Here is a 27,887-nt window from a genome sequence, read left to right on the forward strand (position 1 = left end):
GTTTGATTTAAACAGACGGTCAGCGCGTGCAAACATATTACATGATCAAAGTCGCACTAATTAAACCTGATTTTTTTTTCTAACTGAAGCAATCAGAAGGATCCCTGTTCCCACCAACGAACATGCAAATTGAAGATACGATAAGGCAAAAGCAACATCCTCGTTTCTATTTTCGCTCGACTGCACAACAGTAACTGTATTTGAATAAAAATGATCGGTATCAAGCGAATGTCAGATGCAAATGTGAACGGTTTGGATGTCGTTAACTGCCTGGGCAGCTGATATAAAGGGGCTGCGCGGGGATAAAAGTGCAGTTGATCCTCTAATGAGATGTAACTCGATGTATAAGCCACTGCAGCTCGACGCGTTGTGCAGGAGGCGGCGCATAGGACGGTCGCATCATTTCCAACCGACGATTATTATTAAGTGCCCCAGTAGACCGGGACTGCCTTCCTGTCTCAATCGGACATGCGTCCTTTGAGTGAACGAATGAATAAACGAGGCGTTGCGGAGCGCTGTTAGACAACGTGGATGCTCCTCATGCGCATCGAGCGCGATGGTATGTCGTCGAGCTGTCATGTTCTGATAATCGTTCTGTTTCTGTTTCGCTCCGGACTTTCCCTAAGGGGGGATGAGAAATCGTTATGTGGTCATTGAAGGAGGCGGGTATCTCACAGACATCCGGAATCCGTCGCGGAATCCCACAGCTGTACCGCGGCGCTGCGAGTCAGAGCGGCCCGCTTTAGGAGCTCCTACCGCGCGTCGTTATGTCATTCCCAGCGCTGTTTGTGGAGGATCGCTATACGAGACAATCGAGCGTCATTTCGTGCCTTGATTGATACCCGTTTTCCCGTAACATGGCTGATCAGAGCAACATTCAATCCGCCGCCTCCAAAAGCATCAGGCCGTTCAAATCCAGCGAGGAATACCTGTATGCCATGAAGGAGGATCTGGCTGAATGGCTGAACACGCTGTACGATCTGGACATCACGGCGGACACTTTTATGGAGGGTCTGGCGACCGGCTGCGCGCTCTGCCGGCATGCAAACAACGTGAACCGCGCCGCCCACGAATTCAAGACCAAGTATCCAGATGCGGCGCTTGCGCTGCGGATACCCAGCAAGGACGTGGTCTTCCAGTCGAGGAACGTCATTCCGGGCTCGTTTTTGGCCAGAGACAACGTGTCTAACTTCATCGGCTGGTGCAGGCAGGAGCTCTGGATCAAAGATGTGCTCATGTTCGAGACAAACGACCTGGTGGAGAGGTGCAACGAGAAGAACTTGGTGCTGTGTCTGCTGGAGGTGGCTCGCCGGGGGGCCAAATTTGGCATGCTGGCCCCCATGTTGATTCAACTCGAGGAGGAGATCGAGGAGGAGATACGGGACCAGGAGAACCTGACCGAGGCTCTGGGGGAGTCGCAGAGCCCGCCGAGCAGGACGTACAGCCGCAAGGAGAGCATCGGTGAACCCGACCCACAGCTGCTGGCCCGCTGGCAGCAGCAGCAGAAGAGGGTTCTGCTGGAAATGCGCAACCTGGACGAGCTGGTGAGTGTGACAGGTGTAGGGTCTCAGACAGGCCGGTGGGTTATTAATAATCTGGTTAGATAGTATTCAGAACTTGATGCATTTCAGTAGTTAAAACATCCCACAAGTCAGAACCCCAGACATGGATCCAATGTGTCATGGAAAGTTCTGGTGTCAGTTGTTTGTTGTGTTGCAATGTGTTTATATGGACCAGAAATGACAGGTTAACAAAGCTTTCAGTACTTCTGCATACAGTAGATATAAGTGGATTCAAGTCAAATCTTGACTTTTACCTTCAATGGCTCTACATCTCAAATGTCAGCCTTGGAAGAACAACCCAAAGCATCTCAGTAAACTAATACATTAAAGATGGGACAAAATATAGCTTCACCTAACATAAAAATAGCAACATTTATGCGTTATCGCTAGAATGTTCTTCTGGCACAATAAACACCAAAGTACTATTTATTTTCATTTTGTTTTTATTTGAATGGCTTCCCCATATAGATAAGTTTCTTTGTCATATAGAAATAAATTAGACACTTATTTAACATTTAAAAATTATTTTGTTGTTTTAAGTGACTTAATTCTTTTGTCACAACCATGTATCAAAGCATTCATAACTAATGACGAAAATTAGTTTTAAAGCATATTAATGAATTTATTGATAATATAAATATTAACCATGTTTCAAATTCCACATGGCTAATTAAGAAATTAGTTTAAAATGATCTAAATTCATGAATTGAACCATCTAAATTAATTTACTGAAGTGAATGCCATATTTGTTGAATATTTATCATTTGTAATTATTTTCTCATGATGTCAGCTAATATTGAGTGAAAATAACATTTGTAGGAGGTTTCATCCAAACATACCTCTGACCCTGCTGATTGGATTGCTTTTATTTATTTGGTTTTGTAACCCGTTTCATCGCACTGATTCAGTGATTGATGCTATCTGGTCTTGTGAGTGGATCATTGTGTTTGCGTGGGTGCTGGATGAAAGGTCAGAAAGTGTGTGATTTGTATTGGTGTGTGACATCTGAGTCTGCACATTTAATTTTACCCTGGTCCTGAGGAATGCTGACCGTCCGTGCCATATCTCACATATGCATGTTCTTGAGGGTGAAAGGTTGTTGTCTAAGGACCAGAGATATTGGATTCTGGTCTGTGTTGGTAAGTTATGAGATAGCTGAATATTTACATACAGAGTAACTGATGAACACATCGTTCTTATTTGATTTATTCGCTTCTTTGCCACAGCCGCAAATATTGCTGTTTCAGAAAAATGCTTCTGATAGTCTGCTCTCACCCAATTATTCTGACATTAAAATGTTTAGGGAACAACAGAGGGAAATTTGCAAGCTCTAGTGTGCCACTGTGGTGATTTCCATCTAAAAGTCCCTCTCTTCACTTCATTCATGCTCTGATCAGCAATGTCAGTTTCACCACTTAAATCCACAAAAACGGTCAACGACATCATCCCAATTAAAGAATTAAGTTTTCAATCCAGTGTTGGTCCATCATAGAAACAGCAGTGAGCCCTTGTGAGCGTGTAAGCATCTTTTTCCCTGAGCGTGAACTGCTAGCATCAGCATGGTGCTGTTACATCAGGAACTCATCCCATACAGGTTGTTAGCATTTTTTACTGAATGTAAGCCTAATGTTAAAGCATACGGGCAGTGATTTGTCTGGCACAGTACACACTTTGATTTGTCCTCTTGTATGGTCGACCTTGTCTGGATCATATAACACAGCTGCTCAACTTCTCTCACAAGCCATGTTGCTGAACAGAGCAGCTGGTTTTGTCCTGCAGAGACAGACTGGGTGGATTCAGTGACAGCCAGCAAGTCCAAACATTAGATCGCCCCGAAGCACTCAGCAGAGTACACTCTCGCTCATCTTGTCTGCTTTTATATATGCTCTGTGAGAGGAACTGCCCTCTGTAACTATGCGATTTCTAACAGGTTTTGTTCTCTGACAGACAAGTTTGGACATAACCGTATTGCCATATTTTAGAAATATGTCATGCAGCCACTTATGACTGGTTTGTGGGTAAATTATACTTCCACACAAATACATTCAGACTTCCCCTCTTTCTATATAAAGCTTGTTGTTTCATTGTTTCAGGCAATTTGATAATACGGAAGTTCTGTGTGATTGTCATTTCTTTTATTTTTTGTCTTTTCATCATTAACACAATTGCTTTTATGCTTTCTTGATTTGAAGTCAAGTCAGCTTAAAAAGTTGGGATGCTCAATATATCAGTAGTGTTTGGATATCTGATGATGCAATTGATTTGTAACTTTTATTTATATCAGTCCATATTGGATATATATATATATATATATATATATATATATATATATATATATATATATATATATATATATATATATATATATATATATATATATAATGAAACTAAATGTAAAAACGGGTGAAAATGAGAATACATTATTAAATATCAAATACTAAGTGTTTGATATTTAATTCTGTATTCATGTTTTGACATCATATAACACTTACTTATAGTTAATATTAAATAACACAGTTAAATGTAATTGTTTGCATGTTCATAATTTTTTTATGCGTTAATTTTTGGGCAAACTATACCTTTAATAATATTATTTAACTAAATCTGTTTGACTACATTAGATTACACCAGAAAAAGTCATTTTAATGTTCAGATAAAGTAAAATGATCTCTAACACAGTCAACTCACATTATGGTCCCTAAATCTATCATTTTTGTCTTGAGTATAAAGTTTTTATTTTATTAGATTTTTTACTGGTTTTGTGAGTGTGTGGTGTAATCCAGTCTACACCTTTTTATGTTTTGGATTTAGTTTGAGGGTCTTAGCTTGGTCAGTTGGTTATTTTAGGTTTTAGTAATACGTACAAACATCAAAGTCACTGTCCAAATGAAAGATTCATGATTGTAAAGTAAAACGATGACCATGAGGATTATTCTGCTTTGATCTTGTATTTCTTAAAAAGATTTCCGTGGAAACAGGATCGAAGGCTCCTGTGGATGTGCCCGGATTTAGTATTGGTAATCCTATTCATCCCTGAGGAATATGAAAGGTCCTCACCGTCCATTAGTTCCTCACACATCCTCGTTCTGAAATACATTCATGCTGCATGAGGAAAAGCAGAAGTGTCTCAGAGGTATGAGTGTCTTTGAATTACACAGCTATAGTTCCTCTTGATTTTCTTAGTTACAGAAACACTGAGACAAATACTCCTCTGCACCTTTCCCTCGAATTTTAAACTGTTGGACAGTGCGGGGGAGACAGGGCCACTGCTTCCCCCTGTGTAATAGTATTTAGTATAGCCTGTTCCTGCAAAAATGTCTAGTCACAAAAATGTTTCTGTATAGTGAGTCTAATACTGTAGAACCCAACCCAAAGTTGAGAGAGAGACCGATTTGCTCTGTCTGCTCTCTCAGCCCATTCGTCTTTTGTTTTTGTAACTTCTGTCGTTGATGCAGTGTCTCATTACATCACTTGTCATATAGTTACACAAACCCTTGGCTACTCAGACTGCTTTAAATAGAAGTGTAATATAACATACACTTCTGTAGGATGTTAAAGTCTCTTATGCTCACTAAGGCTGCATTTATTTGATCAAAAATAAATTGACAAATAAACAAATTGAGAAAAAATTATTAGTTTTTTTTTCTTTATATATTTTCGATTTGATCTGAATCTTCAGCAGCCATTGCTCCAGCCTTCAGCAAATCAAAATGTTGCTGTAGATTTAATCAAAGAAAACTGGAGAACAAAATACGGGTGTACTGATTTTTATGTATTTATTTTATGCGAATGCTCTCAAAAACACAGAGAGACAGACAGCAGACAGAAATACCCGATGAAATGACATCAAGGCACATGATGCCCTACAATTTGATCAACATCAGAGGCATTATACTGTATCTGACAGACTGTCTTTTCCTCTCTCTCCCCCTACACCCTGAGGCCTTGACATTCTGCCATATGTTTTTTTTCCAATAATGCACAGTCCTGTTATTCTCTCACTTTTTTGTTTCTCAGACATGCACATGCATGAGTACAGTACACACACTCACACACAGTCTTTGCCCAGAGCTAAGGAGAAACGGACCAAGAACACACTGCTCGATGGTGCAGTGCAGTATGGCTGCCCTTCTCATTATAATCCAGGCATGAAAACACCCAGGCTCAAATCATGTGGTTTCATGATGTTCTGCAGGAATTATAAAATGATCTTTATCTTGCTGAAAGTGCTTGCAGGGTTTTGACCACACATATGCTGCCCCAGTGTTCATGTGCTCATGGATCGAAATTGAGAGATTTATGGAGGTATCTGCAATCCCCTAAAGGCTGAAGGGAACATGAGGCCCGGGAAAGAGAGAGGGAGATAGCCGTGAGGTAGAGGTGAATTGAAGGACAATGATAGCGGGAGAGAGGCTGATATCACAGAGAGGTGGGGTCGAGGAAAACAGAAAGCTCTGCAGCTGAAGAAATGGAAAAAGCAGGAAAAATGCAGTTGAGTAAAGCGTAAATGAAAGATGTGTGGGGGTGAGAGAAGAAATAAGAGCAGAGAGAGAAACAGAGGTGAGATGAGGACAGAATAATGAGAAAAAGATGGATGGAGAATAAAGAGAGCAGCGGAAAGAGTGAGGGCAGCTGGGGTGATGTGTTGCTCAGTGAACCTCATGGCAAGGACATCATTCTGCATTTCCAAATTAGCTTAATTTTATAACCGCTTTCAGATTTTTTTAATGTGTTGAAACTACACTGTACTGTGATATAATTTACACTTGTAAAATACAATAAAAACAGTCATATTTTAAAAAACAACAGTATTTTTTTTTTTGTACAGTATTATTTGGATTGTCAATGTTAAAAACATATGTTGTTAAATATTTTTCTAGACACTTTTTTTTTCTTAGGATGAATAGAACGTGTGAAAAAAACAGCATTTACTTAATATGCATCCTTGTGTGTGTGAGTGTGTGTGTGCGTGTCTCCTTTTGAATAGTTATAGTTAGTTATAGTTAGCAAACTATAATAAACTGAAAGAAAAGACACTATCTGTGTTTAAACAGAAATCATAGTCATTGCAAACAAGATTGCACATTGCAAAAAAAAGTACATTTGTGAGAGAATGAAGAGTCCTCTGCTATTTTCTACCATTTCTTGCGGTTTCATATCTTATATCAGTATTAGTAACTGTACTGGTAGACTTAATGTGTTTTCATTTTCTTGCATTAATTATGTTAATTTAATTAAGGAAAATCTAAGGTGATTGTATTAATTGGAAAAAATGAGCTCTGGCAAAATAAAGCATGCTCAAGCCTTCTTGCACCATCAAACCAAGCTTGACTCTGCGTCTTAGTTTGAGCTTGCAATAATAACCCTGCCTTATATGCTTCACAGCATGTTGTATTCAGAGAAGAGCAGGCCACAGTTTGCCAGAAGTGCCTGTACTGTACAGACTGCTACACCCACCTCTTATGGATTTTACACCAGAGAGATAGACAGCGAGAGAGAGAGAGAGAGAGAGAGAGAGAGAGAGAGAGAGAGACAGGAAAAGTAGGTCATGGCGGTTTGTGCTGGGTCAGAATCACACAAGCTGAGGCTTCACTGTGAGGGAATGTCTCTCACTCTCTCTCTTTCTCTGAGTATTTCCCATATGAACTCATCTCTAGTCTTTTCTCTTTTTATGGTTACGCTGATAAATCATGTTTTTTTTCTGTGGTGGGCTGCAGTACTCTTCTATTAACAGAACTGGCAGATTGAGCCGTATGTCATTTCATACAGCACCTGTTGTATTTTCAGCATGTGTTTGTGTGCACGCATGTGTGTATACATTCATGTGTAACTGAGCGTGTGGAGATGAATGTGTGTGCACCCGTGTCTGCTCTGGCGTGTGGAAGCTGAGGGCTTTCTTAACTCTCTTGGTGGCTGATAGAATCACAGCATGGATGCCTTTCCTATTACAGTATGTGTTTGAATCGTCTGCAAAATTGGCAATATGAGCTATTGTTATATTTTAAACATGCACAATGGTAATGCATACATTCTTTGTATAAATTGTATTTTAATATAGAAAAACAAAATATTAGATGTGATAAGACAAGTCAATAGAAAATTATTTATTTTTTTGAGTTGAGTGAGCTGAATGAATCGGAAGCACTGACGCAAGTAATCTGTAATCTTTCATTTATATTTATTGTGTGAGATGCCTGTCAAAGTGACAGAAATTCTTACAAATTTTGAATTGTGAAAATTATTTACAGTGGCTTCTTTTGTTTTTCCAGTGTTGCCTAGAATTACATTTTATGGCTCACAGCAATATTTTATTTTAGTTTTTTTTCTCCATATTTCCAAAGAATTGTCCATATAAACAAATTAGATTTGATTAAATTAAAGCAAAAGTATTTGGTTTCATTGCCACTGATTTCCCACTGCAATTGACACTAGAGTTGAGTTAAGTATTAAGTATAAATAAATGAACAACCTCTGTTTGTTTTTGTCTTTTGTGGCCTGTTATGACCAAACGTTATTATGGCTGAGATATGAAAATTGATGATATAATCTGTGCGGTAGATTGTGGGAAAACGGAGAGAGAAAGACTGTATCATGGGTTATATACTGTCACTAGAAAGATTTTATGCCAGGTACAATTCAGGTCATGTGAAGTTTTATAAGCACCAGTAGGTCAGCTGATGTTATAGCTCAATTTATCTCACTAAACGTACTTCAGTTCTGTCATAATAAGGGCTCAAACTAAGGACAAGCGTGTGATAGTCTTATGCTGAGGCTTGTGAGGAGAGTTTTCATTCTTTAGTTCTTTAGACAAGACACATATTTTGCTTCGCCCTTGAGCCACAACAAGCCTTTAATGCACTGGAGAGACCAAACTTCAGAGTTTACAAAATGGCTATAAGGAAACAATCCTGTCATGGTACCTTAGTTTTTTGTTTTGTTTAAATCTTAAGTTTATCTTAAGCCCTATAGCCCAGTGATTCTAAGCAGCTGGTTTGTCTGGTTAGGTCTCTCTGTTCATGTGTGCGTGGAAATCGAAGTTTTTTTTTGTTTTTTTTTTTGATGGTAGAAGGAATGTCTTTTTAATTAAGGATTACAAATCAGATAAGAGATGACAGATCTGTGAAAATGATCGTGCGCATTCTCCACGTTTCCCCTCTGTCTGTAAAAGTATGCTGGCTAAGCGCACTGCGATACACACTCGATCACAGATCTCTGCTTGCTGACACCGTCACAAATGTCCTTGTTCAAAATCCTTTTTTTTCTGTATTAATTCTGACTTTTTTCTTCTTTCAGTAACAAAAGAAGATGATTTAGAATAGGTCTCGTTATTTCCTGTTTATACATGCAATGTAAATCAGTGGGGTTCAATTGGACCCCAATGAATTTAATTTTATAATTTTTATTTTTGAATAAACTATGCCTTTAAGTGAAATGAAGTCTGTCAGAACAGTGGTTCCCAAAGTGGGTGCCTTGATAACTGACTAGGGGTGCCGCAGAATCTTAGCTTTTTTCAAATTTAAACAACCTAAAATACTATCGTACCATATAATAACCTTTTACAGCATATATTAAAAAAATAGGCTATATCAAAACACCAACATATGAGCATGTCGAAAATAAATAAACAAAAAGAAAACACTGATATATTTCAAACTTATTTAAAGTTTAAATATGTATTCACTGCCAATCTCAGGATAGAATCGCCCTGTCCGCTCTGTTCAGCTCTGCCCTTTGTACTGGTGTGTGCACAATTTAATATTTCAAGCAGGGATTGGCAGGACATGAAATTCACGTTGCTGCTATAGAAGATGTTAACAGTTTTACCAGTGTGAAACCTCAACACCGGTTATGTCACTTGCCCACCGCAGCACTGCCCCACCATCATTTAGATTTTTTTATAATAATAAAAATCATTTAGTTCACTCAAATTAACACTGAACGCAGCTGCACAGTGCAGTATGCTGAATGAGAGTCGCATCACAGATCAGATTTCATTTATCATGTGAGGAGAAGCTGACAAAGAAGAGTGAAGAGAGACAGAGAAGACGATGGCAGAAAAGTTTTGTTTGAAAAATATTTTGGAATTTAAAAAGCCTGTTGACTTCTGGCATTCATCTAAGGGGTCATTTACAAAACAACCTTTTCAAACAAAAATGGGAAACTTGTTATGCATTTTGCTTGGACACGACAGTGGCGTTTTGGGTACTAAAAAACTCATATTTTTGAAAACTTGTTTCAAAGTGTAAGTTTTTGAAAATGCCACCCTTTTCATTTCCATGTAAACACCCAAAATATGAATCTTTGAAAACGGTGATGTCATGTGATGCATAGTATATGTTATATATTGCGACATGCGCAGTACGTGATGATTTTAAAGGCAAGCGCGAACAAACACACAACAGTGGAGTACATCGTACTGTTGTTGCTGCTCAAGAGTTTGAAGTGTGGATTTTCTTAACCAATATTACAACCAACAGCAGAGACGCATCGTATAACGTAATCGTACTTCCCTACAGGTGCTGTTTACTAACAAGGTGACAGCGCCAACTAACAAACAACTGCTTGATGCAGATTTGGCGCTAATTGAAAATGAAAGTCATGGCGCTTTTACAAGCTATTTAAAACAGAAGGAAATTGAGGAAAAAAGTGGAAACTACCACCCTCTTTTCCTCACCATCACATCCATAAATTATACCCATATATCTCAGAATGCGCCGTCCATTTCTTTAAGTTATAAGTTTAGGTTTGAGCAAATCAAATGATAAAGTATGTACATGTACGTTTAGTTTAACAAAGTAGTGCCATGCTTTCAAAAAGTTTGGGAACCAGACTGGTCTAGAATATGTAAGACCTGTTAGTGACCCAGATATCTGTATTTTATTGTTTTTGTTTTTTTTGTGTGTGATGTTGATCTTATGTTGGTTTCCCCACTGGAGTTGCAAAAAAATGTTTCTTCTGTGCCAGACACCAACTGAAGCACTGAAGCAGAGGGTCATGATCATATTTCTGTTGGAACCCACCCAGTTTTTATCTCCTCTAGTGTAATGAATCAGATATAAACTTCTTAGCAAAACAAAATTCTTGAAAAACTGTAACAACAAACGTTTTTCTGCGAGGTATAGTTTTTTTTTCCAGACTTTACTCAAACAGCTCCATACTGTTTAAATATATGAGACGTTTTGAGAAACAACTGCCCTGAACACATAGATATTTTGCCAAAATATAACAGCTACTACAGTTAATGATGCCCGTCATCACTGTTTCATGAAAAAGATCATTCATTTGCGTGCTTTTGTAAGTGTAATACAAGTCTACCACTATTTTTATTTTCACCATTTGAGGATGTCTTTTTACACTGAAGACTTTCAGTCATGCAAACGAATCAGCTATTCCAAAACAATCCACACCCACGGCCATTTTATATCTAATCCGGAAGGGTACTTCACTTTTTGCCCATCTGACCTTCTCTGTGTCACCTCTGTCAAAGTGTGTATCAGGTAGCCTGCAGTTATCAGAGACCCAGATACAGCTCACTATCTCTCAGATGCTCCATTTCCCCGTCTGCATCTCCAGGCTGACCTCGCCCAGCGCAGTGTCTTTGATGCTGGCTCTCACTGTCCCTTAGTGCTGCTGTGTTGGTGGTAAAGGAAGCAGGGTGATTAACAGAGTTTTCCCTCCAGACATACGCTCAGGAAAAAAAGCAGCACAGATAACAGCACTCGGGAACCAAAAACACAATACAGATGAGGTCATGTGCATTTTCTTAAAAACAACACCCTTTTTTGTAGAGTTGTTTTCATTCAGAATTTGTGTATTATTAGGGTTATCAATAAGCAGTTGTGGATCCTGAAAATTTATGAGTGTGAATTTAGTTATAAAATGTGGTAGTCACTCCCGTAAATAATCATACTGTTTGTGAATGGAAATATTTGCAGTTTAAAACTATTGCTTTTCATTATAAATTAAAGCATCAACATTGGATTGAAAGATATTAATTCAGTAATATATATATATATATATATATATAATCTTTTATTTTATTTAATTGCAGTCAGCAGAAATAAATTCACTTCATGATTCGCTGATTCAAAACCTTTTTTAAAACTTTTTAGATCTGTAATTTGATGTAGTTACCTTGTATTTATTTTAAAGTACTGTGTACACTGGCGATTTTCCATTGATTTAATTTTTAACACTTTTAAATTGCTTATAAAACAAAATGCTGAATAACTTTAACAGTGTTCATTTAATTTGGTGCAGAAGTTAATATGTCAACTTCGTCAGCCATGTTCATTATCATATTTATACACTCCCAGCAGGCGTTGCCTCTCCTGCCGTCTCACTCCTCCTCCATTAGGTGTTCATCTCTTTCTGTCTGCCAGTATGTTTTTCCCAGGAGATGCCTGCATCCGTAACAGAGAGAGCTCTGATAACTGCAGTCATATGAACGTTGTCTCTTATCACTGTTTCCAGAGCAGTGCGGAACCAGCTTTTTCCCATTCTCAGCGTTGAGTCTATCACAGCTACATCTCACCGACTGCTCTGTTTGCACACATTATATGCTGCTGACAGTAGACATTGCTGGGGAGACCGGCATTTAAATAACGTCTCCATGTCTTGCATTTGACAAGGGTGGTTTCTCAGTTAAAATCAACAAAGAAATGCTGTGAGAACGTTACAGGCGGTCTCTCTGGTTCTGCTAGACTGAATGGAAAAGCTCTGTGTAAACTTGATTCTCCTTCAGTCTATTGGATGGAGACTTTAAACAGTGCATCTAGCTTAAAGACTCCAAACTTCTCTAGCATTTAATTGTTTTCCCTGATGTCCATTTATAATGTTTGAAGTCCATTTATAATTTTACAGTGTTTCTAGTAATACTCACTCAGTGACCGACTTTTAACAACTATATAAAAATGTCTAGCTCTTCTAAAAGAAACACTGAACATGGTAACCTCAGAAAGCTTGCACATTTACACACAACAGATTAGTTTTTTGAAGGTACAACATGTGTTTGCTTAAATACTGCTTGTGTGAAGTTTTACTGTAATAGTCTGTTTTTGCTTTAAGAATGTTACAGTATATGTGAGTGGGCTCTGTTATGATTGGCTAACCTCTTCACATTTAAAATGAATAAGAACATTTGTATGCAGTGTTGATGATGACTGGAAGCATTTTGGTTTTTTCACCTCATTTGTTTCTGATATAGATATGATGTAATGGAAAGAACCCATAAAAATCACGAGAGGAGACCTAACAGTTGTGTATTACCACAGAAATCTTTAAGGTGGTCACTGCTTACAGACTTTCCAGAACAGATGTCTAGAGAAAAAGAGTGAAGCACGAGAGAGGCAAACACAACAAGAGAGCACTTCTTACTTCAGAGAGAACAGCAGAGAGAGTGAGTCTGTATTACAGCTCATTCTGCTTCTGTGGTAACTGTCAGACACATGCTGCCTAAAAAGACACAACGATGGGTCTAATTATAGAATATTCCAGCTTTAACCCTCTAATCTTCCACACAGGCCAATAATGTGGAATATTAAAGATACTCATAGCAATTCTAGAGCCTACAAATTTAACTACAGTCAATCGAGTCTCACTGACTGTGTGTGGCAATAAATCTTCTCCATCATGCCAGCAGAAGTCTGCTGTCTTTCATCTGTGAAAACTCAACTGAATTTGTCTGTGTAGGAAATAAGGATGAGTTTTCCATGTGTTTGCACAAGCAGTCCAATGGAACAGCACAGAGCCTCCAACAGTCGAACTTTCCCACACTTTTAACTGTAGAAAACTGCACAGTCTGGTAAAGAAAATATACTGCATACTATATAAATGTGCATAACATAATATAAATGATAAAATAATGTTGCATTGAAAAATAATATGCAAAACAGATTTGTATTAATTATTAATTTGAAACCTTTTCTTTTTATATTGGCCTGAAATACAACACTGAATTTAATAAGTGTCTGTGTCTTATTCATCCTTTCTGAAATGGCTAACTCATAACATTGCTGCTTGATTGACCTTCTGGACTTTTCACTCTAAATCAGAACACATGCATGCCTCCATTACATTACGTCACTCTCTTTCACATCAATAATTATGTTGTATTTGTACGTGGTATGTGCCTTTGAGTTAATCATTGGGCAAGTCCCCGATCTCATCAGGATATGACGCAACTTTAGGGAATGGCTCTTTGTTTCACTATTTGTGCTTTAGAGAGAGTGAGAGATAGATGAAGAAAGAGAGAGACTATTTGTTTTCCAAAGGGAGTGATTCAGTTAAGGTGTGACAGGAATTGCAAAGGTCTGGCTCTTTCGGTTAGTCAACCTTAGGAGCTCAGGAGTCAATAACAGGCCATCCCATGATGCATTGCATATTAGTTATGTTCTATCCGTTCACATGCTTACACACGCTCCCAGCATCCTTGAAGCGAGGTTAGGGATGTGACTCAGTGTTTCTCACAGGAAACTGCTTCTGTTCAGGTGCTGGTGGACATTCAGTGGAACGTTTGTCTCCGAGTGTGACTAAATGACTTTTATAATCTGCCAGAAAACAGCTGAATACTAAAGAATGACTCCATGTTTGTGAATATATCTCAGCTCATCTCCTATGTGGAGGAGATATGTACATAAATATAATACAAATATTTATTGATTCTTTTATCTATTTATTTTTCGTATTTTGAAGTGATGTTCAGAAGCAAAGTTAAATGAGAACACTGCACTCCATATAAAGGTACTCGTTACCACCAGTACTTAAAAAACCCTGGTACTGTAACATTTAAAAAAAGAAAATTGTACTGACTGGGTACCGAAGTAACCGGTCTTTTGACAAAACGAAGTAGGAGTTTAATAAACTTAAAACACATGTAGACCATTCAAATAACATTAATTCAAGACAAAGAAGAAACAGAAACTGAGGGCTTATAAAAGGAAGTCAAACTAAAGAGCAAACGAAATGATTACTATAACACAGGTGGAAACTAATGAATGAAGATTAACTGATGAGAGCAGGAAGTTAACCCCTTCCGGAAGGCACAACCCGTGCCATAACAGCAACATCGGGGATGGGGGGCAGGCCCCATGGAGGCTGGTGCAGGACAGGATAGATAGGGCAGGGCATAGACAAGGAGAGCCTCAAGGGCGGAGCAGGCAGTTCGGGTTGCCATGGCAGATCAGGGGACTTTGAGGCCATGGCGGATACTCTCTGGCCTTAGCTGGCTTGGCCACAGTTATCTTCCGCATCCCCCTTATAAAATCTTCTTGGGGAGAACTAGCTAATCTGGGGGGCGATCTGGAGGAGTGGTCTTTAGGGGTGCTTTCGAGGAGTCTGCTCTGGGGGCCGCTCTGGAGACCGCTGTGGGTTGAGGATTGGAGCCTTGTAGTCTGTCGACAGTGCCATGTCCAACAATGCTGAGCCCATGGCGGCCATCTTGATTTCCAAGCAGCTGGCGATCGATACTTCTAAGTAGCCAGCAATCCTGGGCTGAGGACTAGGGAGGAGCTAAGGAGAATTTAGGGAAGCCTCGGTTTGGGCAGGTGGTGAGAGCCGGTGAAAAGAATTGTGGGGGTTCAGAGGAAGCTGGACAAGAAGACTTAATTATTGACTTCTTCCACCTCGAAGTCGGAATTATTCAAATAAAGGACAAGATTAAACAACTCAAACAGGGTAAAAGTACAAGTGGGAAGATCACGAATCAGTGAATTATATCCTTGTCCAACCTCAGCTGGAAACACGCACCAAACGAAGAGTCGTGCCAGCTCACTTCATTGGAAAGCGTGAGGAATTCCTCCACATATCTCTACAACATCCGACCACTCTGCCACAGCGCAAACAGTTTGTCCTCCGTCGTCGTTTTCATTCTGTAATCGTCCTGGATTCTGTCTGGTGGTAGTGGTTGTAGGAAAGGCGCACAACAGAGAGGAAGAAAAATTATTCCTTTAATAAGCTTCAACACGTGTACCATTTGAATAACATTAATTCAAGAAAAAAAGAAACAGAAACTGAGGGCTTAAAAAGAAGGTCAATCTGAGCAATCGAGAAGATTAATATAACACAGATGGAAACTAATGAATGAAGATTTACTGATGAGAACTGGAAATTAACCAAATGAGAACAGACAGGAACTAAACAGAAACCAACACGGGACATTTGTATTTGTATTGTATTGTATTTTTCTATTTTTGTTTAGGAACCATGCTACAGTGCCCAAAAATCATTTAGTAATACCATGCTAATTTTTAGTCCTTTTTCTGTTGGTGTAATAAAAAAAAAGCTAGATTGTCTATAAAAATACATGGAAAGTAAGATGTTGGTCAAAAGTAGTTATGATTCATACAGGCCTGTATTTACAATTTGCAAGCTTCATACTATAGACCTGGCTTCGGAATGTATGTTGCTTTGTAATGCATCTATCAGCATATTAATCTTTTTTTTCTATTTGTTATGTGATTAAACATTTGTTTGTTTGTATATAAAACGTATAACAATGATTGTCTACACACTTTATGCGATTTGTTTGATAAGATTTTATAACATGTTTTGTAGGTTCGGGAGATTCTGGGCCAGTGTTCCTGTCCGTCACAGTTCCCCATGACCAAAGTCTCAGAAGGGAAGTACAAAGTCGGAGACTCCAGCGCACTCATCTTTATCAGGGTACATCTTTAATTAACTCACCAGTTACTCATTCACCTGTCTATTCTCTCAAAACACTGAGCCAGTGTCTTTTTCTTTCTTTCCTTATTACTTAAAGCTGAAGTTTGGCTCTTTTTTTTCTTTAAAATAGATTGAAAAAATTCTGAGCTGAACTGTGTATTTTTTATTTATTTATTATTATAAAAAATTCTGTTAAATGTTAAACGTAGGTTGACTCAACCAATGCCAATCAGTTTGAAAACATTATTATTTTTGCTATTTCATTTGGTGACGCAAGTGGCACAGAATGATACACCTCACTTTCTTTCATTACAAAGTTCTGTACAAATGCTGCTGTCACACCCACAGACATCAAGCCATCGATTCTGTTATTTACTTTTTGAACCTGCACTGCTGTATCATTGGAATCTTTAAAATTCCCAGAATAGAGGTCAAACTATAATAATTATAGCTCCATAATAAGTCATCCCGAGGTTTGAATGGTGTTTACACAGTTGCCAGGCTGACCTATTCAAGACTTAGCCTGTTATCCAACTTCATCTAAAAGCACCCACACCCATTCATACTGCAGACAGAAATAGAGACTTGTGTCATTTCCTGTTCTCTTCCAAGCTCTCTGGATAGTATGTGTGTTAGTTGGTATATGCGTATTTACATGCACTTTATGCATGCATCTGTGTCTCTTTAATATAATGTCGGGTCTGCAGATTTTCACTCTTAGCTAGAGGAATTTTAGATGGAATTGTATCTTCCTCAACTGAATTAGTTAAACTCGATTTAATTCTCTGCTCCGTTTTTGTACTGTGTGTGTGTGTGTGTGTGTACCTTTTTTTTTTTTTTTTTTTTGCAAGATGTGTGTCTCCAACTTAGCTGGTGCTGTTAGATTGAACCCTTTTATTTACTTAGATTATAATTATACATAGACCCATCATCCTTGTTCAGCACAAATGAATGCTAGCAGCACAGCGTGAGGTGAAGCAGAGGTCATTCACATGCCCGGCTCGGCTCCCCTGTGTTGACATCAGTGAAGAAGACAGAAGGTGAAAAGCACAGAAAACGTCATCTGTCATCTTCTGGATGATCACCTTGTTTAGAAGCTCAGTGCTGAATTTGATGTTAGTAAACTTTAAGAAAACCTCTCGAAAATTGCTGAAATCCCTGCCAATGAAGACCTTGGCACAAAAGAACATTCGCTTTGTTTGCTGTTTATTATAATTACGGTTTCAGCATGTTTCCGCCTGTTGCCATGGTGATGAATCCCAAGTGCTTTTTAAAGGGCAGATGATTTTGGCTGCCAAAGATTGCAGCATTCCCATTGGCTAAAGTAGCGGTACAAAAAAAGTCAATTATTAAGGCCTAGTGTAACAACACATCTACCCGCAGTTACATTTTCCTAAATATCTACATGGGGTGTCCACCATGTCACAAATGATGATGATTCCAAGTCACAGCGTAAATAAAGTAGTTTTTTTTTATTTTTTATAAGAAGTCTGGTATGTAATATTAGTTTTTAAATAAACTGTTTCTGTTATCGGTTTATTGTAGTTATTTCTCTTTGTATTATAATTATGATTACTAATGCGGATGAATAGAATGTACATTATTTTGTGTAGGGATGCTACCTGTCATCTTTATGTGGAAAAGACGTCAAAACAAGCAGAGAACTGTGCAGGAGAATTACAGTCCTAGATGTAGTTCAGTGTATGGATTAGCTTGTTTCTGTATAAATGAGGGCTTGTGTAAGTTTGTGCAGGCGGGCACTGTGCCAGCCAGCAGATGTGCTCTCTTTTCATGGCAACAGCACACAGACACTCGTCACATGATCATTCCTTACCATGTGCTCAGCAGATGGACTTTAGCAATGCTAAAACTCTAAAGAGCTTTGTTGCAACAGGTTCGAAGTACGCAAGCAACAGCAGTGAAAATGTGAAAGAGAGTGTTTTCCTGACTGAGTGATTTTCTGAAAAAGAAATCAATAGTAGTGTCTTATCCTACGTATCTCTCTGTTCATCAGAGAAAAGCTAAGAAACAGTAGTTTCTATGCTAAATCTGTTCCATTCCCTCTCTCTGAAGACCAGCTGATAAGGCAGAGTGTGTGATGTCTCTCTCTCCAGCTCTGTCATTGCGTGTTGTCATGATAATAAAGGTGTTGTGGGCCAGATCTGTTATATAGAGTTATACGACACCAGGGCTTGAGCTTATAATAATCAGCTGACTGTCATGTAGTTGCACCTGTATTGTTAGTGGCGTTTAAAGACATATTATTGTTGCCCACACTGAGCGTTTGGGATTTAAACAAACCCTACTGACTGTGCCAAGTACTTTACACATACTTTACAGTTTTGCTGAGTGATCAGGCTTATGATTTTTACTTGGTGAACAATAAAATGGTGCAAAAAAATGCCATAGACTTGCATTGAAGACTGATGGGCTTCTTTTGTCTTTGGCCAGTAGGAAACCACACATAACTCAATGGGCATAAACTAGCATCACCCTTAGGAACTGCTTCTTCTGCATGGCAGGCATTGCTTAATTCTTCTTTAGAAAAATGTATTTTGTTCATTTGTTTCACAGCTTGACACATTTACAAATACACAAAAAAAAACTTGCAGATCTAACCTCTACTCATTGTAGGCCCAACAAACTATAGGCCCACCTCAAAAGTGTAGCCTGTTGCACCCAATCTTTTACTACGGTACTCTCTTTTTTTATTTGTCAAAACGTATGATATCTTCCACTGAATCACACTTCCGTCTGGATTTTTTAACCAGCTGTTTACATTTCTAATGCTACAAACATGAAAATTATTTTTTGATTTTTTTAAATCCTTTACTCAGCTGCTTGTTAGGTTTATAACACAATTTTGATATCTGTTACTGAGTATTACAGCTGTATTGTTTCACTTTGGTTGGTTGATGTTAATGTGTGTGTATGTGTGTGGGTGTTAACATCTCTCTCTATGTAGGTGTTACGGACTCATGTGATGGTGCGTGTGGGTGGAGGTTGGGACACACTTGAGCATTACCTCGACAAACACGATCCCTGTCGCTGCGCCGCATTCGGTGAGATCACCTCTCGTGTCACTTCCTGTTTCTGAGACTAACTGGAATTTTTCAACACTACATGTGTTGCTCACGCCTGATTATTTACTTTCTCACAGTATCATTCAATCAAGTTACACAAGTTTTTGTTTCTAGTGTTTTTTGTTTGATGAGGGTTAGAGTAATTCTGTCTTTGGGCTTTTACAACAGATTGGTAAACACTAACTCAGATCATATATTAATATTGATATTATTAACATTCTTATATAATCCATATATTGCCATTCAACTTACTGAAAAATATACAAACAAATTTCCTGACAATGGCTGGATCCATTTAATCGAAAATACAGTAAAACAGTACTATTGTGAAATGCTTTTACAATTTAAAATTACTGTTTTCCTCTTTAATATGTTTTAAAATTTATTTTATTCCTTTGATGGCAAATCTGCCAACAGCCATAACTGCTGCCATGTAATGTATCCTTAAGAATAAAAGTATTAATAAAAAAAAAAAAAAAAAACTTTTAACCATAACCTTGAATAGTAGTATACAGTACAAGACACATTAACTGGCATTTTTTCCACTTTTTTTCCATTCACATGTGTATTAGGTTTAAAAACACTTATGTTGTTGAGGTTCATCTTCTTTCTTGTGAATATTAAGAGAGCTGAATGATGCCTTCCTTTGACCTCAACAGCTCACCGGTATCAGCAAGCTAAAGCGAGTGGCCAGGGTCCTCACAGTAAGAGCTCCAGCGCTCACTCCTCCCGCTCCACAAGCCCAGGACCTCACTGGCGCAATGAGGGCATAGCACCCTACAAAACCTCCGACAGGCGCTCTTTGGAGCCTGCGTTGGGTGCCACGGTGCAGTCCTCTCCATCACGGCCTGGCAGGTCGCACCATGCAGCTGTACCTGTGGAGATGGAGACTAACACAGGGCGACCCGCAGCACTGCTGCCTCGACCACCACGAGACAGATCAGAACCACGCCACTTTAATCCTCTCAGGTCAGTGCATGTGTGTTTGAGTGTTAAGCAGTGTGTGTGTGTGTGTGTATGCATATGTGCATGTTTACAGCTCTTTGGAAAGTACCTAAAATAGAAAAGTACCCAAAATCACACAGGAGTCAAAGACACCTAGAAAATGAATGTGAAAGTGTCAGATCTTGTTTCTTTATCTTATTTATTCTTATTTAGGAGAAAATTGGCTTGGGATATATAAGAAGTGTAAACATGACTGCTCTTGTAAACACTAACTAAAACAATTCATACATTTTGTTAATATACATTTTAAGAAAGTGTATATTTCATAATGTATTATTTTTATTAATAAGATTTTTTTTTTCTAAGATATGAAAAAGCTAATACCTTCTCCAGACAGAAAGAAATATGAATAGTAATAAAGAGAGAGAGAGAGAAAAAAAAATCACAGAATCACTAAATGCATGCATGGATATAGAAAGAATGCAATCCATAAAAGAAAAATGGAAGCTTGAAGCGTTATGACCGGGACACATGCATGATTGTGTGTTTGTACAGTTGTTTTGTCTGTGTAGATCCCTCAGGGTGTCTGCCATTTGCTCACACTGACCTAGTTAAATCAAAACAAATTATAGCTCTCTGCTTGTGCACTGTACCTTCACAGTGATCTGCATCTAAAAGCAACCGTGCACATGCACACAAACAAATACACACACACAAACACACAGATTATTGCAAGCAGATTTGAGCTAATCCCAGGTGACATTGTCCTGACATCTATCCTCTTCTTGTCAAGTTTGTGACTCCCCCTTGTGTTAGAAAGGAATAATTACACATTTATAAGGAGACAATCACAGTGTTCTCACTGCCTAATTATGCAAGTGATAACATGTTTTGGATAGACCAGTTTTTTTTTCCAGAGCAAATGGACAGCTATACATATTTGTATTATTTTCTTAGTTTTATTTTTAACCTGAAAATGAATGTTTAAACATGACTATAAAAACTCCATGTCATGCATAACTGCACACTTAGAGTGGTAAATAAATAAATCCTAAACATACTGAAGATTTAAAAGGTTCTTCGTTATTTCAGTCAGATGGCATACGTCAGTGTGTGCAGCCAGGACATTGTATAACTGGACCATGAACAGCTTGCTGGTTTATCTTGGCTGTGTGCCTCAATTTCCTTAGGCTGACTAATAATGCAGGCCAAGCGTCAGAGCAACACACTTTAACACTTGCACTCCCAGAGCTGCAGGTGAAGCAGACTGGATTACTGAAGATTAGGATAATCTCAACCCCCAGGTCTGTCACTGCAGAAACTGCTCAGAACATGGTTTATGCATCTTACATGACAGAACCGGACTCTCGGGGTTTGCGTATTTCACTTTCTTGTCTAAATAAGAGTGCATTTGAATAAAATCAAATGAGGGAAGAATAGGGTAGCACTTTCACTTGTTCTTAAGTGTATTTTAGGATCTAGACATTCTACCTTTTTAGAAATAATTTTAAAACAGTGATTTTTTTTGTGTTTTGCCTCAAGCCAGTCTTTAAGGTCAAAGAAAAGAGAGTTGTCAGTTTTATTCTGAACTTAGTAGTAGAAGTTTACAAAAAGGTGTGTACAGAAAGTGTGTCTGTGTGCACGTGTTTGATAATGCCAAAGGATGAGTAATCTCTCTCGACATTCATATGTGATGGCTTTCTTTAATCCCAGAAAATAGCTCATGAATAAACAGCCTTGCATACAGTTCCCTGCACGCTTGGTACAGATTCTCCATGTTGTCAAAAGTGAAAAGTATCACATAAAATCATGGAGAAAAATGGAAACTATGTTGATTAGTAATTCTAACCAAGATACCCATTTTTAAATTGATCAAAATCAAAGTATTAAATTGATCAAAAATGACTAAAGATTTTAGTTCTCCAAAAATAATTTTAAATAAATGCTGTTTTTGGAATGCTCTATTCATGTAAGAATCAGAATGTTTGTAACTGTTTTCACAAAAATATTTAGCAACATTGATAATATGAAATGTTGTTTGGGCACCAAACCAAATTCTCGTTATGGTTTCTGAAGGATCATGTCAAGTTGAAGACCTCTTTAAAGATAGCAGTGCCATCAAGGGAATAAATTACATTTTTAAATAATAATATAGAAAACAAATATCAGAACAGGTTATATTGTTTTTGTGTTATTACTGTTTTTGATCAAATAAATGCAGCCTTGATGACCATTAGAGACAAATTTCAGAAACATAAAATTTTTTAAACTGACCCCATACTTTTGAACGGTGGTGGGTATGTGACACAAAATATGTCAAAAATATCAGACAGTAACATATTTGAGAATAAGGTCTCATACATCCCAATATCTATGTTAATCTTTCTTCTCTTTACCCCTACACACAGGAATAAGGAATCTCTTCTTCTGACTCGCAGGCTATCAGGAGATAGTGACTCTTCCACAACCTCGTCTAAAGGTGGAGGAGGAAGCACCGGAGGAGGACGCTTCTCTCTGGGTACACGGCATGCTCATGGAGACGAGGTGGTTCTTCTGGTGAACCGTAAGGAAGGGAAACACGTTATTGAGCGTTCTGGAGCAGGAGCACAGATTCCAGCCCTGAGAACCCCTCAGACCCGTGCCCGCAGTGCTTCCAGAGAGCGCCCTGCACCACAGTCCACCTCAGTCCTGAAACCTAGTCCACCACAGGGCCCGGCAGAGGTACATCGAACACCCCGCCCAGAAAGAGGCAGATCACTGGGACCCGAAGGTCAAAGGAAGCTGCAGGCTCCACGCTCCCTCAGCCAGGGCAAGACTCCAAGAGCTCGACTGGGTGAAGTGAGCCCTGGATCCTCACCTCGCCACAGAGACCCTCAGTCTCTTTCAGTAGATCGGAGAGAGGAACTGAGACCCAAACACATGCCCGCAGCATCTTCACGAACAAGTGGAAGTTTGGCCAGGAGACAAGCATCTTCCTCTGCCTCCAACTCACCTGTGAAAAGCTGTGCCAGCGGAAGTCCTGCGAAAAAGGGGATGGTAACGCCACGACCCCCTGTACCTCGGTCACCTTCCACTGGGAGTCGAAAGTTGCTTCCGCCGGTCACACAGCCAGGCCGGCGCTCTCCGCATTCTTCTCCACGATCGAGTCATCACCACACACCACGATCCCCTCGATCAGCACACACTGCACGATCCGCTGGGAGAGACCAAAAAGGTTGGGCAAATCCCCACAACCAGCAGCAGCAGAGCCAGGAGAACAGTGGTATTTTTAGTTTACACCTGCTGCCAAGTCTGGACCCTCAAAGGGAGCAAGACTTATATCGCAGCTTTGAGGCCGAGCTCCTGGCCAACACGCAACAAACCAAGGCTGTGCAGGGTAAAGCGTCCACTGGAAGGGAAATGAGGTCGCTACAGCTCCCCGTCTCCCAACAAGGTTTAGCAGTGCTCCCAAACTCTTCCTGTGACACTAATGTTACAGACTCGGCTTACTCTTCTTCAAACTCTTCATCGTCATCTCTTAATGTTGGAGGTAAGGTGGGAGTCCTACCTGATTTGCGAGAGTCTAAACGGACGAATCCTCGCGCATGTGCACTCGAGGATCCTCCCGCCCTTCTCCATAGCCAGATTCGTGGAGGTCTTCCCAATGGACGGGTCCTGGAGGGAGAGCGATGGGGTGGCAAAGGAGGAGGTCTTCGTAAGCTCCCTGCCATCTCCAGCTCCACAGAGGAAGGAGAGGCCTCAAATTCAGGCCTATCAAGGTCAGGCCTCCCTAAAGACATCAGTGGGAGCCTTCCTCTGACAGAGGTGCCAATGGAGAGCCAGCAGGACCTGGAGGAATGGGCTGGGGTGGAGGGCGATGTACCACAAATTACAGAACATCACCCAAACCTGCCATATGACAATGCTGACCTGCAACTTCCTGAGTCATTTCCCTCCCCTCCTCCACCTCTAGATGACTGTTCTTACCAGGACTCTTCCAGTGAAAGCTCCTCCATGTGCTTGAGTCTGAGCGAGCCTCCATCCGAAGGTTCCTGCACTCCTCCTCTCCCGCTGGCCAATGGGGGTACAGAAGACACAGTCATCCTCCGTCCCAAGAAAGGTCAAAAGAAGGCAGAGAGGGTGCCCTCCATCTACAAGCTCAAACTGCGGCCGCGCATAAGACCCCGCACTGACAACAGACCTGAGAACAGCCCGTCTCGTATCCCTACACCTGTACGATACAGGAATCATTGTCAGCAGTCTCCTGCCAATTCATCTCCCCTCCAGACCCCACCACAGTCTCCACGTTTAAACAATCACCAACCCTCACACAAAGCTCTGCATCAGGCCTTTGCTGACCTCATCCAACCCCAGCAGCGTTCCCCAGCTATGGGCTCTAGAGAGTGTGCCTATTCTTCAGAGTCCAGCCTAGACAATGAGGCCTGGATGTAGTGGATGATAATGAGGCAACTGACCTTTGCTCATCATATACAGCTTTATAGTCAGATTCGAGCAGGGAAAAAAGCACATTTGTAAGACTAAGAGACAATGCACATCTGACTGTTGTGTACAACATGTAGCAGGATGCTGGGATCCTTCCTGTCATTTCACTGGAGGCATAGATGTGTCCTAGTGGCTAAGAACATACAACACTATTCTTGACATCTTGGACCAACAAAGCCTGTTCTAAAGTAAATCTGAGACCTACTGTACATGCACCATCTGAACTATGTTTAATTTAGTTCGAGTCATTTCTCCCTAAGATTTGTTCTGTTTGAGAAAGGAAATGATTGCATTTCCCTTTAGGGATCTGTAGTTTTAATGCTTCTTATTAATGTCCTCATGACCCTGTTTTTATTCCGTGAGGACAAATTTTAGCTGGTTAAGTTTTCATTTGGTGGAAAGAAGTGTAAAAATCTTATTTTAATCAGGGAATAGTAATATACAGTGTATACTGTATACTGGAGAATAAGATGGTGGAATCATTTCGGTGTTATTTTATGGCAAATTTTACGACAGACGCCTAAATGACGTTTTGACCATACTTCCATGTGGAATCCAAATTGGAAATACACTTAAGTGGTTATACTGTTATTTTAGCCCATATTAACTTGCTGAATAGGTTCTCATATTTTACACATGATCTGTGCAACATCATCGTGGCAGACAAACGTTTCATTTGTTTATGTTCTGTACAAACTAATACAGTTAATGCATAGGTTTATAGGTAATATATGTTCATTTGCTTAAATGTGTGGTAGTGTAATGTAAATATAATTATTATTAATTGACTTTAATATTAATGTACAACATGTATTCTGTTTATTTCAGTATGGTCATTCTGCCTTAGCTATGCAATGTTGCTATTGAATGTTGCCTTGACAAATTTTCTTGCCTTAAAGTAAGGATGAGAAGCTGTGTATGTGAAGTAGAGATGAAGAGATGGTGTGTATGTATCTGGGTGGTTAAGTCTGAGTGTGTGAGCTAGAGAATGTTTGTCATACTGGATGGATTATGTGTTTTGGCCTATTGTTAACTGTGAGACAATCCCACGTTTAAGGTCACAGTGACAACAATATCCTGCTTTATGAGCGCTCCTTTGTTTAAAGTAAATTGCTTGATTTATCTGCAAGTGAGAAATGAAGGACATATAACTAAAGATAGTGCCATATTAAACATCAATAGGATGTTTTCAGAATATGGAAATCACTACAAACGATGAATAGAAATGGTAATCATTCAGGAAATCAGACCCCTTTTTTGTGAAAAGCCATACTGAGTCCAAAACTGCTTACAAAGTAGTGATATTTTTCACAGTCATCATCGGCAGACATAACATTTCTTAAAGCTTTATAGCGCCACCAAGGGGTGTTTTTTTTTGGACAGTTGAGCTGATTGTTACTGGTGATGTTTGTGTGACTTGAAAGAATAATATGAAAGTGTGACTTGAGTGAGTGCTTATAAATAGCGTTTTTTAAACCTTCAAACACATCTAATCTTGAATTGGTACTGGTAGGCACCATTGCATAAAATAAAACATTGACTCCTCTTATAAATTACACTACACACATACTGGCATTGGATTGTTTATTTATATTAAATGAGTAAGCTGTTAAGCCTTGTTGATTGGTTGTGGGTGAAATTTTTTGTCATAAAGGGACAATGTTGTATGTTTCTATATGAAAGGATGAATTGTTTACTTTGGTATGTTCTCCTTCGGAGGCTTTATACAGTACTGCCGTGTATTTATGAGCGCAAGTGTTTTATTGAGAGGTGTTCCGATGTTTGCTGTTTTAGTGAATCAAAAAGGGTCAGAAAAAGTGATGGAGATTTTATGGAAATGGATTTCAGTGTTATTTTTTTGCCTCAAGGACTGCAACCATATGATATTACTGTTATGGCCATTGACACTCCACAACATGTCTTGTATAAAAGCTGCAATACAATGCATCACTGCACATTGCTTTTATGTTCATTGCCATTTAAACGTCTGTTGTGACACTTTAGGACAATGTTAAATTTCTCAAATAGGTATAAATAAGGACAGTAGAGCTCTGCGGTCTTTCAAATGATATTAATGGTTGCTTTGCCTCACTTTAGTCAAACACACATTTAAACACACTACAAATTCAGTAATCTTTACAGTATCTTATTATTAACTGCCATACATTTGTACAGGTAACTCATTTTGAGCACCAGTTGTATTTATTATTTTCTGATTTCCAAAAAAAAAAAAATTACAGAAAGATGTTTATTTTCTGTGATGACATTCATTATTTCTAATCACATTTAGGCATTTTGAAGAAAAAATAATTTATTGCATGGATGGGTTCTGTTTTTCTTTATTCATTATCGACGTCAATACTACAAGAGTGCAGATTCACGTGTTTAATTTACTTGAGCGAACCAGTCTGATATGCATTATGCAAATATGATGTTCAAATGTGATCTACAAAATGCATGTTGAATCTATGTCATGCTCTGGTTTCAGTAAATGAAAAGGCTGTTGGATGATTTGAAATCTGAATGTTTATTGATTTAATTTCTGCAGTTTGTTTGGCTGATTGTCTTTCTTTAATGTTGACAATGAAATGTGAGGTCTTGACATTGTGGAAATTGTCTGTGTTGAATAGCAATATTGCAAGACCAACATTCCACTGTTCCTTGAAAACCAATTGCTGTTAATTTAATACTTATAATAAAAATGTTTTGGACGAAATGCTTTGTATTTCTTCTTGGGTAGATAAACATAAGATGGCTACAATGATCTATTATAATAGTTTGTATAATAATAATATAATATTTAATAGTAAATTATAATATTTAGTAATATATAATTAATAATTGAGGAAAGATTCAAAATTTAGTAGAAAAAATGACAAAAATTGGCAACATGTAGGATATGAAAATGTATATTCAAGAGGAGTTGAAAAATGATTTTGTAAACTTGAAACTACGTGAAATGTCACGTAAATAAGACATTAATTAACGATGATTTTGTTATGATATAGTTATGTGATGATCAGTGTTGTGGGTAACGCGTTACAAAGTAACGCGTTAGAGTACTCTAATTACTTTTTTCCTGAAATGTGTAACTTAACGCGTTAGTTTCGTGCGTAAGTAATCAGTAACTTCGTTATTTTTTTTTTAAAGTAAT

The 27,887-nt window shown here is 38.8% G+C and overlaps 1 protein-coding gene across 2 annotated transcripts; it reads left to right on the forward strand.

Annotated features, from left to right (window-relative positions):
- Positions 1–219: 219 nt before the first annotated feature.
- On the forward strand, positions 220–27,449 carry gas2l1 (growth arrest-specific 2 like 1). Of its 2 annotated transcripts, none has more exons than XM_052556014.1 (5): positions 220–1,544; positions 16,116–16,223; positions 19,189–19,285; positions 19,966–20,275; positions 22,660–27,449. In XM_052556014.1, exons 1-5 carry the CDS (start codon positions 858–860, stop codon positions 24,680–24,682), a joined length of 3,225 nt encoding a protein of 1,074 aa, XP_052411974.1. In that variant the 5' UTR covers positions 220–857; the 3' UTR covers positions 24,683–27,449. The 2 variants fall into 2 exon arrangements, with proteins under 2 accessions (XP_052411974.1, XP_052411975.1); XM_052556015.1 differs by lacking the exon at positions 220–1,544 and adding an exon at positions 2,479–2,701.
- The last annotated feature ends 438 nt before the right edge of the window (positions 27,450–27,887 follow it).

The sequence above is a fragment of the Carassius gibelio genome, chromosome B5, assembly GCF_023724105.1.
Source record: "Carassius gibelio isolate Cgi1373 ecotype wild population from Czech Republic chromosome B5, carGib1.2-hapl.c, whole genome shotgun sequence".
Lineage (NCBI taxonomy): Eukaryota > Metazoa > Chordata > Actinopteri > Cypriniformes > Cyprinidae > Carassius > Carassius gibelio.

Bases quoted from the DNA above. Each gene is read 5' to 3' on its own strand.
- gas2l1 (XM_052556014.1), top strand. From the start codon at position 858: ATGGCTGATCAGAGCAACATTCAATCCGCCGCCTCCAAAAGCATCAGG. The intron at 16,224-19,188 runs GTACATCTTTAA...CTCTCTATGTAG, and splicing joins GCGCACTCATCTTTATCAGG to GTGTTACGGACTCATGTGAT. The intron at 20,276-22,659 runs GTCAGTGCATGT...CCCTACACACAG, and splicing joins CGCCACTTTAATCCTCTCAG to GAATAAGGAATCTCTTCTTC.